This window comes from Struthio camelus, chromosome 4 (assembly GCF_040807025.1).
Source record: "Struthio camelus isolate bStrCam1 chromosome 4, bStrCam1.hap1, whole genome shotgun sequence".
Lineage (NCBI taxonomy): Eukaryota > Metazoa > Chordata > Aves > Struthioniformes > Struthionidae > Struthio > Struthio camelus.
This window is the reverse complement of record NC_090945.1, coordinates 81,171,771-81,184,881: the sequence shown is the minus strand read 5'-3', so window position 1 is coordinate 81,184,881 and position 13,111 is coordinate 81,171,771. Positions and strand designations below refer to the sequence as shown.

The 13,111-nt window shown below is 49.1% G+C and overlaps 1 protein-coding gene across 1 annotated transcript in view; it reads left to right on the top strand.

Annotated features, from left to right (window-relative positions):
• Positions 1-7,784: 7,784 nt before the first annotated feature.
• Positions 7,785-13,111, top strand: part of EIF2AK3 (eukaryotic translation initiation factor 2 alpha kinase 3) — a 47,161-nt gene continuing 41,834 nt past the window's right edge. The window contains exon 1 of the mRNA XM_068943734.1: positions 7,785-8,175. Within this exon, the coding sequence (XP_068799835.1) occupies positions 7,889-8,175 (287 nt within the window). The 5' untranslated portion in view covers positions 7,785-7,888. The remainder of the gene's footprint in view (positions 8,176-13,111) is intronic.

The window sequence follows — 13,111 nt, the reverse complement described above, 5'->3', positions numbered from 1 at the left end:
GCAACAGGCTGAGAGTGGCCTGAGACGTGCCGAGCCTTTGAAAGGCACGGAGGAAGCACCGTGATCCGACGGGCGCTCCAGCCCAGCAGCACCTGGCACGCTGGGAGGTCTCCTATATTCCTGTATTCCTATATTCCTGTACAGATGGGCAGGGCCTGACAAAAGCCGTTGGCCCTCAGACCACAAAGATAGCAAACACGGCTCCCTCGAGCTTATCCCAGCCTGCAGAAGGGCCCGGCGTAAAACCTGATAGAGGGTTTCAGCTGGGGAACCCATAAACCCTTTCTTTTCCCCTGTATCCTGCATTCAAATCCATTGAGATTGTTCCTGAGAAAGTAGCAGGGAGACAGGTGAGCCTTCAAAGCCCCTCCGGGCCACCATTTTCCCTCCTGGGAGCCTAGTTAAGACTATGCTTTGGCTTTTCAGACTGGTGCAATCCCTCTGAGCACCATAAGAATTGCAGGTTTTTACCACTTACTCGTGACCACTGCAAGGTCACGAGTTGAGAAGCATCTTTTTTTATTATTATTTTTTTTGCACAACAGAAGAGCTGCTGGTGGTTTTTCTCTTTTTTTTTTTTTTTAGTTCTGTGCATGGCTGACTTGTTTTGTTGCCACCCTCTGCAATTCTGCTGTGATTTTTAAGGGCTATAAATTATTCTTTTTGTTTTCACTGGGTAAGCAAACCCAGCTTTGAACAATCGGGTGTTACTTAAACAAAGACTCTATTATCACTGCCCAGGCGTATCTGAGCAAATTAAGGCCTTACCTTTCTGTGCAGAGCAGGTGACTGCTGCTAAGAGCACATGACAGCGATACAGAATAGTTTGGACTTTTTTGTTAGCTGGCAACAATCTTTCCTGCAAATTACACAGTTTAAAGTGCAAATAAACACGTGTAGTGGAATTTATATTTCAGAAAGACTCAGCCATAAGCACTGTGTTCTTCCAAAATGTGTTATCATCAAACCTGAAGGAGAAGGTGACTGGGTTTGGGGGTTACTCCTTTCGCTACCCTAAATGTTTGACTGAAATGAAAACAGCCATGTGCTAAACAGTCGTGGGGGGTTTGCATTGATTCAGCAAGCCCATCCTTACATGCATGCATTTCTCAAATCCCACTGGAGTGGAGAGTGCTAGTGCTAAAGTTGAGTACGGGTTGAGAAACCTGTTTGTATTCTCACTGCAATTACTGATAGCTTTGGCTTGAAACATATCTCTTACAGTGCATGTGCCTGGAGGAACGGAAACATTTCTACTTACAGATAATGTTGTTTTCTGTTAGTGTTTTCTCTCAATCTGCTGGCAAGCTATAGTTTCAGTGAATGCAGGAAAATCTTCTGTAGAATATCTAATTTATGATGGGCTGAGAATTGCCTATGTTCGAAAGGAGGGCACCCGACTTTTAGAAACGAATTTTCCTCAAGTGTCAGTGACAGCCAGCTCTATTTGCAAACGGCTCAAAGTCCTTTCATAGGAGGCTGTGTTTGCCCCTTGTCAAAGCCCTGCTGGGAGCCAACTCTTGTCCTCCCTGCTCCAGTACAGAGGGAGGTGTTTGGACCTGCTTTGTTTGAATAGACATTTTCCTTGTCAAACAGAGTGGGATCTGCTGGATGTTAACCCTAACAAAATGCCACACCGGTAAGCAGAGTGGCTTGGAGACCACAAGACTTGTAGAGCGGCTTTGTGATTCCGGGTGCTGAATTCTGCACCTGAGGCGGAAATTACACGGTAGCTGAGATAATAGCTTGGTGTTGTCAAAAACGGAAGCTCCCGTTCCTTACTCTCTTTACCCACCTTCCACTCTGGTCTTGGATATAGTTTATGCTGGCTCTGGCATTCCTCTGACTCTGCTGAGCTGATTCACCTTGCCACACAGGCAAAGAGAGCATTTTCTTCTTGCCAGATGAGTGAGTTGAATTGGCTCAGACAAACTTTACACATAAGATCTCTCTGAAAGGGAGTTGCCTATGTAGCTTAAGCTGCTCTGGTCTAAGACAGCATTGTCCCCGAAAAGGGGCAGTCCCACACTGTGGTCCATCCTCTGCCAAGTTTTCTAGCTGCTTCTATGTGCTGGCAGGAGGATGATTTTTTCTGAAAGGTAAAGCAACCAGCAAAATCAAGGTCAATATTCCTGACCTTGTGTGAGTATGAGGAAGGCGGCGAGAATCATCATTTGGGAGTGGGAAGGCTGTAGGACAATCTTCTGTGGCAGACTTAGCCCATCTTAAACCTTTTGTGAAAGTGCATGCTAACCTGAGTGAAATCTTAGTGGAGGCACAGGAGTCTCTGGGTGTCAGGCCTGTTTATCCAGTTAATCATATGTCCCTCTCAATTGATAATGGCATGAAACAGCTAAAAGTCAACAAGACCTATAAAGGTAAAGCTTCACCAACACACCAGAGAAACCAAGTGGAAGGTAGAGTATTTGAAAGCACTTCTAACTCATTTTTCCAGATAAACTCTTTTTCCGGTTGGCAGCGACTCTCCAAGCCTGTTCTTCCAATCATGCCTCAGCACAAACATTCTTGCTGTCTCATTTTTTATCCTGCAAACTCCAGTTCAGTGACATTTCTGCTGGATAACACCTACTTCACTTCTTGTGTCCGGTGGGATCCTGTTGGATGAAGAATTGCTTGGTTTCAGTCTGCTTATGAAAAGAAACCAACAGGGTTGCTGGTGTATCAGTTACGATACGTGCAGCTTTTTGACAGTCTGAATTTTTCTGGGGGAAAAGGCAGGCTATGCATGATCATCTTGCAGGTGACTATAAATGGCCTTTGGTACAGGGCAGCCACAAGGTGGCATGCTGGGCTTTCACTGCTGTGCCTTGACGCTCGGCAAGCAGGTTCTTCAAGAAAAGCTGGCAGTTTGTATGCGGAGTTACATAAAACACCATTCATGTTAACAGCCAGCATCCTGCAAGTACAGGCTTTGATTTCCAGATAAATGGCTGGTCGGATTTTAAGTTATTGTCATATGACTGAAATAGATCTCTTGAGTCAGTCAGTCTAAACAGAATGGAGAATGAGTCATGCTTTGCAAAGAGCAGGAAGTTTGGTTTTGTTGGCACGAGTTTTTAATACAGAGAGGAAATCATACTACAGTATTATTACAGTGCTTGGTTTAGGGACTTGTGAATAGTATCATCCATGTCTTAAAGAACTAAGTTTCCGAACAGAAAAGTAATAGCTTTTAAATCATGATGATTGTTATTCCTTTTGCTGCAATGGTAAGGATCATAGACAAGGAGCAGCCTAGAAGAAAACATGAACTCTCTTGAAAGCTGTTAACAGCTCCCATACAACAAAAGGCAGCATTTGGCAGACTGCTCATCTGGGGCAGGGGAGTGGGAGGACATAAAGGAAAATGAGTTAATATTCATGAGGATGGTAAGGACACTTGTACAGTGCATTTGGTGTTTTGCCTTAAGTGTCATAAACCATCATAAACCAGGACAAATGTGGAAGCCCACTGCTGAATGGGGCGGGTGCCCTGGTGACGAAGGATACAGAGAAGGCAGAGCTATTGAATGCTGCCTTTGTTTCAGTCTTCACTGCTAAGGCCAGTCCTGAGGAATTCCAGACCTTGAGGACAGGAGAGGAAGGCTGGAGAAAGGAAGACTCTCCCTTGGTGGAGGAGGATCAGGTTAGAGATCTTTTGTCCAAACTTGACATCCATAAATCCATGGGCCCCGATGGGATGCACCCACGAGTGCTGAGGGAGCTGGCGGACGTTATCGCTAGGCCACTCTCCATCATCTTGGAAAGGTCCTGGAGATCAGGAGAGGTGCCTGAGGACTGGAAGAAAGCCAATGTCACGCCAGTCTTCCAAAAGGGTAAGAAGGAGGAGCCAGGAAACTACAGGCCTGTCAGCCTCACCTCCATCCCTGGAAAGGTGATGGAACAGCTCCTCCTGAAGGTCCTCACTAAGCATCTGGAGGACAAGAAGGTGATCAGGAGTAGTCAGCGTGGATTCACCAAAGGGAAATCATGCTTGACCAATCTGATAGCCTTCTATGACAGGATGACTGGCTGGGTAGAGGAGGGCAGAGCAGTGGATGTTGTCTCCCTGGACTTCAGCAAGGCTTTTGACACTGTCTCCCATCACATCCTCCTAGGTAAGCTCAGGAAGTGTGGGCTAGATGAGAGGACAGTGAGGTGGCTTGAGAACTGGCTGGATGGCCGAGCTCAGAGGGTTGTGGTGAATGGCGCAGAGTCAAGTTGGAGGCCTGTGGCTAGCGGTGTCCCCCAGGGGTCAGTCCTGGGTCCAGTCTTGTTCAATATATTCATCAATGACCTGGAGGAATTGACAGAGTGCACCCTCAGCAAGTGTGCTGATGATACTAAACTGGGGGGAGAGGCTAACACACCAGAAGACTGTGCTGCCATTCAGAGGGACCTGGACAGGCTGGAGAGGTGGGTGGAGAGGAACCTCCTGAAGTTCCACAAAGGCAAGTGCAAGGTCCTGCACCTAGGCAGGAAGAACCCCATGGACCAGTACAGGCTGGGGGTTGACCTGCTGGAGAGCAGCTCTGCCGAGAAGGACCTGGGAGTGCTGGTGGACAACAAGTTAAACATGAGCCAGCAGTGTGCCCTTGTGACCAAGAAGGCCAATGGTCTCCTGGGGTACATTAGGCAGAGTGTTGCCAGCAGGTGGAGGGAGGGGATCCTGCCCCTCTCCTCAGCCCTGGTGAGGCCTCACCTGGAGTACTGTGTCCAGTTCTGGGCTCCCCCGTACAAGAGAGACATGGCACTCCTAGAGAGAGTCCAGCGGAGGGCTACCAAGAGGATTAGAGGGCTGGAGCACCTCTCCTAGGAAGAAAGACTGCAAGAGCTGGGCCTGTTCAGCCTGGAGAAGAGAAGATTGAGAGGGGATCTCATCAACGTGTACAAGTATCTGAAGGGGGAGTGTCAAGAGGATGAGGCCAGCCTCTTCTCCGTGGTGCCCAGCAACAGGACAAGAGGCAACGGGCAGAAACTGAACCGCAGGAAGTTCCACCTGAACCTGAGGAAAAACTTCTTGACTGTGAGGGTGACAGAGCATTGGAACAGGTTGCCCAGAGAGGTCGTGGAGTCTCCTTCGCTGGAGATATTCAAAACCCGCCTGGATGTGATCCTGGGCAATATGCTCTAGGTGACCCTGCTTGAGCAGGGGGGTTGGACTAGATGATCTCCAGAGGTCCCTTCTAACCTAAACGATTCTGTGATTCTGTGACTACTTGTGAAGCATTCAGCTATTCTAAAACTTGCTCTGATCTGCGGTTATTGAGTTTCTGTCTCGAAGCCCCTTGAATAATTAGCAGGGAAAGAGAGAAGGTACTGCAAAAAGCATGGCACAGTATTAGAGTTGCTGCACAATCTTTAAATATAATGGAGTTTTAAATTTAAGTATATGGGAGCTACCCTTCGACATGACTGTTCACAGCATTGCCATGCAAGAAAGATTAATTTAAATGGGAACAGGTGCAGGGGAGGGCTAGTGAGATGAACAGGGGAACAGAGAGCCAAAAGAGTAAGGAAAGAATAAAAGCCTTTGGCTTGGTTTGCCTAGCAAAACAGAAGGAATGTGATTACCCCTTATAAACATATGAAGGGGCAGACACTCAAGAGAGAGGAGAGTTATCTAAATAAAGAAAATATTAGCACAAGACCATATGGATATAATAAAAAATGTCATCTAAGTTACTAAAAATGACAGTTTTCTCACACGAGCCGCTTGGCATGCAGCACAAGGTAAAGTCTTTTGGACTTCATTACAACGAGTGAAGCCAAAAAAATCTCTGCATTGCAAGTCAGTGGTTGTTTGGGGACCAGTGTTCGTGACCTGACTTTGCATACATCTGGTGCTTTGAAAGAGCTGTTTTTTCCAACTCATCAGAAAATTGAGTGTAAGCAGGAAGAACAATTTAGATAGAAGTCTACACGTGACAATTCGAAGCTCTTCAAAGGGAGTTCACTGAGTGGTCAGAGAGCCACATATCCACAATAATGAAAGAAAATACTTTGGCCGTTCCTGTTCTAATGGCAAGCTGGAGAGAGTGATTAAAAATAAAGAATAAATAGCGCAAATGAGGAAAAGGGGAAAGAAATAGTTGTTGGTATAAATCAGAAGTTATGAGGAGCAGAGCAGGGTTATTGGAAATGAAGCGCCTCAAAGGCAATCCATAACTGGCAAGGCCGCGCACAGCAAAACTCCCTGAAAACTCTAGTAACGGTACAGGCCCGTTAGTAGATGGACACGATTAAAACGTCAATAACGATGCAGAAGTGTTCATTGAACATTTATGATCTACGCTTGTAAAGAAGCAGGAAGATATATGTGGGTGAATTACTTAACAGTGATGTGATAAATTCCAGCCCATCAGTAACCAACAAAGCTCTGGTCTTCGAGGAAAAACTGTTGTCCACCAGCTGTGAAATAGCTGCCTGGGAGGATCCCTTGCCTGTAGACGTTCATCTTTAGTAAACCTTCAAATACCGGGGCAGTTCTAGAAAAGTGCCAGGCTGGTGTATCTGTCCTCAGAAAGGGCTGCTGTATCATATGCAGTCATTGTAGATGTAGGAACAGTTCCTGGCTAAATACTGGAAAAGATGATAGTGATTCAATTATTAAAATTAGTAAGGCCAGTCAAGGGATCTAACAGAAACCTCATTTCAGGCTCGAAGAAGACAAAGTCCTCTTGGAATTAACTCTTTAGGTGCAACGAACTTAAGCTTTTTTAGGGCTTTTCCTTAAAACTGGCCAGTATTTTAATCAAAACTGAGCATAACACAGCATCAGTTAAGCATGTTTTGAACGCTGGCTGCATCGGTGTTTATATAAATCCCTGCTGGACAAGGCTGCTTCTAACGGGACCCCTCCAGCATCAGCACTGTAATCAGTATCTTCATCAGTCATTCGGGAGTAAATATAAAAGCACTCCGAAGACGACTTGCGGACGGCCCTCGCGCTGGCAGGGTGGTAAATCAGGGGGACACGGGCTGCTGCTCAGAACATGGGGAATCGGGTCCAAATAAGCAGGACGGGCGGTAAGAGGGTCCACCGTGCCTCTCTGACAGGAACACGGGCACCACCAGCCCGGTAAAGGGCACCTGTGAGCAGAGTTGGACCGACTGCGGTGGCGGCTTGGGGCATTTGGCCCTGGAGCCGTTACCGGGCCTGCCGCCAGCAGCGCCGCCTCAGGCAGCCCCTCGCTCCCCGTCATGGCGGCGGCGGCGGCGGCCCCCGCCCGCCTGAGGGTGGGGGAGGGGAGCACGCCCTCCTTCCCGCCCGGCGAGTCCATTCCGCCCCGGAGGGACCCTTTAAGGCTCCCCCCCCCTCCACCCCGCGCGCCGCTTGGTACGCGCCGCTGGACCCGCCCCTGCCGACACGGAGAAACAGCCACGTCTCCAGGCCTGCGTAGGGCCGGTCAGGAAGGGGCGGGGCCGCGCCCCCACGGCGCGCCAGTCAGCAGCACGTGTGGCGCGCCGGCTCGGCCAATCCGCGAGCGGGTCGGTGAATCATGCGCTTCCGATTGGCCTCGGCGGCTGGGGTGGGGGGGAGGAGAGGAAGCGGCGTGACTCCAATTGGGCCGGCGGCTCTGTTGACAAACACCGTCGCAGCGTCCATTCCCGCCCCCGCCCAGCCGCCTCGCCAATCAAGCGGAGGCGGCGGCCGGAGCGACGCGCGGCTCGTCCAATGAGCTGCCTCCCCGCCGGAGGGCGGGGGGGGGGCGGCCGCGCGCCGGGCGCCGGTACGTGGCGGCGGGGCGGGGCGGGGCGGGGCGGGGCGCGGCGGCGCGGGCGGGTGGGTGGCGGCGCGCGGCGGGCGCCCATTCTGTGGCGGCGTTGGCGGCGGTGGCGGCGTTCATGTCCTAACGGCCGGCGGCGGGCGAGGCGGGGCCCCTCCATGCGGGGGCCGCGGTGCCGCAGCGCTCTGGCCGCCTTCACGGTGTTGGTGCTGCTGGGGGCGGCGGCGGCGGGCGGCCCGGAGCCGCCGCCACCGCCGCCGCCGTCGTCGTCGTCTCCACGGAGCGATGCTGAGGCCGCTTTCGGGCTGGGGGCGGCCGCCGCCCCCGCCGCCCTGCCCGCCGGCCCCGCGGACGTGACGGTGGAGGATGATGAAGCCGGCGTGGCCGCCGCGGCGCCCGGCGAGCAGGAGCCGGAGGAGAGCGGAGAGGCCCGGAGCGGCGGCAGGTGGGCGGGGGTCGGGGTTTGCGGGGGGGGGGAGGGAGGCGGTGTAGGGGTCAGGGCTGGCGGGGCACGGGGAGGGCATCGGGGCGTTGATGGGCTGGGGTGGGGGGCTGGTGTACGGGGGGGTGGGGAGTGGGAGACAGTGCGTGGGGAGAGGGCCAGTGCGTGGGGATACTGGAGAGGGGGTCAGTGCGTGGGGAGGGGGTCAGTGCGTGGGGATGCTGGGGAGGGGGTCAGTGCGTGGGGAGGGGGATCAATGCATGGAGATGCTGGGGAGGGGGTCAGTGTGTGGGGAGGGGGTCAGTGCACGGGAGTGCTGTTAAGGGGGTCAGTGTGTGGGGATGCTGGGGAGGGAGTCAGTGTGTGGGGATGGGGTCACTGTGTGGGGATGCTGGGGAGGGAGTCAGTGTGTGGGGAGGGGGTCAGTGCGTGGGGATGCTGGGGAGGGGGTCAGTGCGTGGGGATGCTGGGGAGGGGGTCAGTGCGTGGGGATGCTGGGGAGGGGGTCAGTGCGTGGGGGTGCTGGGGAGAGGGTCAGTGCATGGGAGTGCTGTTAAGGGGGTCAATGCATGGGAAGGAGGTCGGTGCATGGGGGTGCTGGGGAGGGAGGATCGGTGCATGGGGGTGGTGGGGAAGGGGACCAGTGCGTGGGAGTGATAGGGAGAGGGGGTCGGTGCATGGAGAGGGGGGCGTTGCATGGGATGGGGGTGCCGGGGGAGGAGGTCGATGCATGGGATAGGGGTCAGTGCACGGGGATACTGGGGAGGGGGATTAACGCACAGGAAGGCGGTCAGTGCACAGGGGTGCTGGGGAGGAGATCAGTGCATGGGGGTACCGAGGAGGGGGATCATTGCATGGGATGGGGGTCGGTCCATGAGGGTGCCGAGGTGGGGTTCAATGCATGGGATGCGGTTTGGTACATGGGGTGGGGATGCTGAGGAAGGGGGTCAGCGTGTGGGGGTGCTGAGGAGGGGAGGCCGGTGCTCGGGAAGGGGGCCAGTGCACGGGGGTGCTGGGGAAGGGAGTCGTGCACGGGAAGGCGGTCAGTGCATGAGGATGCTGGGGAGGAGGTCAGTGCATGATGCGGGGGGCTCAGTGCCTCGGAGTGCAGGGTTGCAGCACGCTGGCAAGGAGCTGGGTGGTGTCGGAGGGATGGAGGTCGCATGTGGGGAGAGGCCGTGCAGAAGTGGGTCTGGAGGGGTGCGCTGCAAGGGAAAAGCGCTTTATAAGGTCGGGGTGGGGATTAGAGTGGGAAGGGTTTGGAGGAGGGATGCAGGAGAGTTAGACTGGGTTGGCGGAGGAAGCAGTGCACTGGGAAGGGGGTTTGTGGCAGAACGGGGGGGTTGGGGTGCTGTGACCTAGTGCGCAGGGATTAAATACAGGCAGAAAGTTCGCGATACTTCAGGACCTGCCTGTCGCTGAGGTGGTGGTGGCCCTCTGTCATAATGAGGGAGGAAGGATGCCTTAATTCTTCCTATGTGACTAAGTCGCTAGATGCCATCCCACTGAACATCTGGCCTGTCTGGTTGTTTCCATGATAATACCGAGTCCGATTCCTTCCTTGACTTGTTACCGGGTGGCAGTGCTGTGCCTGCTATAGGGAAATCCTAAAGCCGAGGCACTAGTCCTCAGTATTTGTAGTCAAAATTCTTTCTAGCACTTGCACCTCATGGTTATTCAGAGTATTGTATTCCTTTCTGTCATCTTCCTTCTTTTTCTTTTAAACAACATATAATTCTCTTGTTTACTTAACTGACTATTAAACACAAGTACCGATGTATGCTTGAAGGGAAGAAAAACACGCAGGGTAAATTGCCAAACAAGTTTCAGAATACAGCAAGCGGAAATAAAATACTTTGATAAGTACATGTGGCGTGAAGCTCTGGCAAAAGGAAGAATCTAATGAATGACTCAAATGCAAAAATGTTACTGGGCTGTTTCCAGTCTGTTTCTGAATTGGCTGAGAAAAGATGAGGTGATAAGCCACAGCTAGAGTTTAAAGGAAGAAAAGCATGACTAAATGCTCTATTTGAGAACGTGTTCTAAAAATGAAAACCCCGAGCTTTCTGTTAGTGTACCCAAGCATTCATTTAGAGTAAGAAACTGACTGACAACTTTGCATCCTGTTTTCTTTAAGGAAAATACGGTCCCCTGTTAACAACAGAGTCATTCTTTTGTGTATCGAGGTCATCAGAATCCTAGCTAGTTTATTACAGTTGTGCTGTAGTGGGTGTGAAGAAAAGAGTGTGTTCAGTTTTTTTAGTAAAATCTTCATTTGTTTACCCTTGAAAATTGTTTAAAAGTGGATATTCTGTTTGATTGCTAGAGTTAAATAAAAAAAAACCTGAAGATGTTCAAGCTAATAATTTAAAGCCTAAGATTAAATGTCGCTGTTCTCTAATTGATTAGCGCATTGAAGTAGATTTGCTGTCGTGGAATGAAAACAGAATTGCTGTATTGTCGTAGTATTCTCCTTCATTCCTTTCTTTAATTTTTAGCCTCGGTGTTTGTGAGTTGTATGCGCACCTCAGCAATTTGTTCTTCAGCAAGAAAATATCTGTTTAGTATAACAGGATGTGACTGTAATCTGAAAAAAAAATCTATTTTCCTTGTTGGCAAATGAATGTAATCCCCTGGTTGCTGAGAAATTTTTCTTTCCTAGGAGAAAATAAATGTGATGGTTAGTGAATTACTGTGTTCGTTGCATACAGACATGCAGGTTTTGAAATTAGAGTAGCTGTTTAGAGTGCAAGCTTGACAAATAGCCATATTACAGTATTTGTAACTTGTAATGCCCTAAACAGCTTGAGTCCAGCATTAGGGTGTTTTCCCAGAAGCAGAATAGAGGAAAATATGCATAAATGATGATGATAAGCTTTTCTTTGCTTTGTTAACAGAGAGAGCTCCTTTGAACAGAGGTAAATATTTTGCTGAGTGAAAGGGTGTAGTAGACAAGTTCAATAAGTGTTCCTCTTCTATTCTGTGTACATCTTCCCTTTGACGGATTTTCCCTTGCAATCTTAGCTGTTTTCTTCTGTTTGTAGGTAAATCGGATACCTTTGCTTCTATAAAGTAGAAGAGAGCTCTGTTCAAGCCATCTGGTGTGACGGAGCGTGCTATGTTCATAACAGGATATACACAATGGCTTTAAGTCCTAGGATTCACCTTTTATACATGTATGTGAAAGTCTGTAGTTGATTTTTCTATAGTTTAAAGAGAGAAAGCTATAACTGTGCTTCAGTAGCGAGCTCATGTCTGCAAGTGAAAGAGGACAGGAAATGGGAAGAAAACAGATTTTCATTTAACCACAGAGGTTATTTATCGTTGCTGGGTGAAAAAAAGGGTATGTCCAGATGTTTTTTCATACTGACAAAGCGCAAATAAAATCTGACTATGTAGTATTCGCATAGGCTCTGTCAGCTGCTGCTATTACAGATGTCTTTCTGTGCACTACATTGTACTGGTCCCATGCTTTAGTCCTTCTCTTGGCCATCTGTGAGGAGCCAGCAGAGGTTTTCTCCACCGTTTGGTCCGTAATATGTTCTGGAGCACTAGCTAGAGACAGAGTGAAGGTGTGTAAACTGCCTTCGTTTTACTGATTTTGGTTTTCAGGTTTCCTATTGATGCATCTTGCTCGTAAGCTTGGAGTTTAAGTAACTACCTGATTTGAAGTTAGGAGTGATACGTTCATTTTGTGTGTGTGTGTGTGTGTGTATACACACATATATATTTTTGTATATATATACTATTTTTCCTTCTGATTCAGGCCTGTGGAGATAATTGCACAGACCCAGAATTGCAATTCTGGCTTTGTTTTGTTTTGGCCTTCCCTAGTAGTATGTGATGTGATTGACTCCCTAGTGCAGTCTGTGATTTATTTTCAACAAATGTCAGCAAAAGGCTTGCAAAGAGATGGCTAAAACATTCTTTTTATTCTTAAATAACTTTTCACTTTCTTGACCCCATTCTACCGGTGAGTGTTTTGGTATAAGAATTTGGCATAGTATACCACAGTAAGCTGTTGTGGTAGCAGCATAGGAAGACAAAAAGCAGGACACCTACCCGTTTCTAAGCTCTCTTGAATGAAATAACTTCTTGAAGTAGTTTAACTCAAATTGCTTTTTTCAGAATGTATTAATCTAGTGCTTCAAAAAACAGCTGAAGTAGAGTACCTGAAAGATGAGAAAATCTTTTTTTCTTGTCAGCAGTTTATGTTCTCGGCGCTCAAATCTACAAGCAACAGACTTTCACAGAGAAAGGGGGGAAACCTGAAAAAAAGGAAGACTTGATAGTGAGAACTGCAAGGGTCCCAGGACATGAACAGACAATTGCAGATCCTAAGCCAGTTAAAGTTCAAGCAACGGGATTTTTAACCCGTTGGAGTTGGTCAGAGATAGGGCGAGTAGGCATTAAGATTTGAATTTACAGAATAAATAACTAATTAGAGGAAGTAATTGAGGATTTTAGTGCACGCATTAGGATTTCTTTTTTAGCAGTTTGTCTCTTAAGACATGCGGGAATATGATTTAAGAGCAAGCTAAAGACTGGAACAGAAACATGTCATATAACATCTTAGTTTAAAATGAATCGCTCATTTAAAGAAGCTGAAAAAAATATTTATTTTCCCTTGCACCTAGTTCCAGTTCTAAATGTAGCTAGTTGCAAGTTTAGACTGACAGGTAGAGCTGAGCTGATCACCTTCCTATGTCTCGTCAGAGTGTTTGCTCATAAGGTGGGGTTTGTGTAACAAAGTTCACTCTACAGCTGTTGGCTTGGGGAGACTAACGAAGAATGCCGTTGCACCCAAGGGAAGAGAGGATTTTTAGGGTATGCCTAGTGGTTGGTTAAACCGCTTTGCAGGCAAATGTGTGCTGTTGTACAAAGGTACATGGGTTTTTTTTCCCCCTCTGTCATAATCAGCTAAATTTAAACTTAAGCG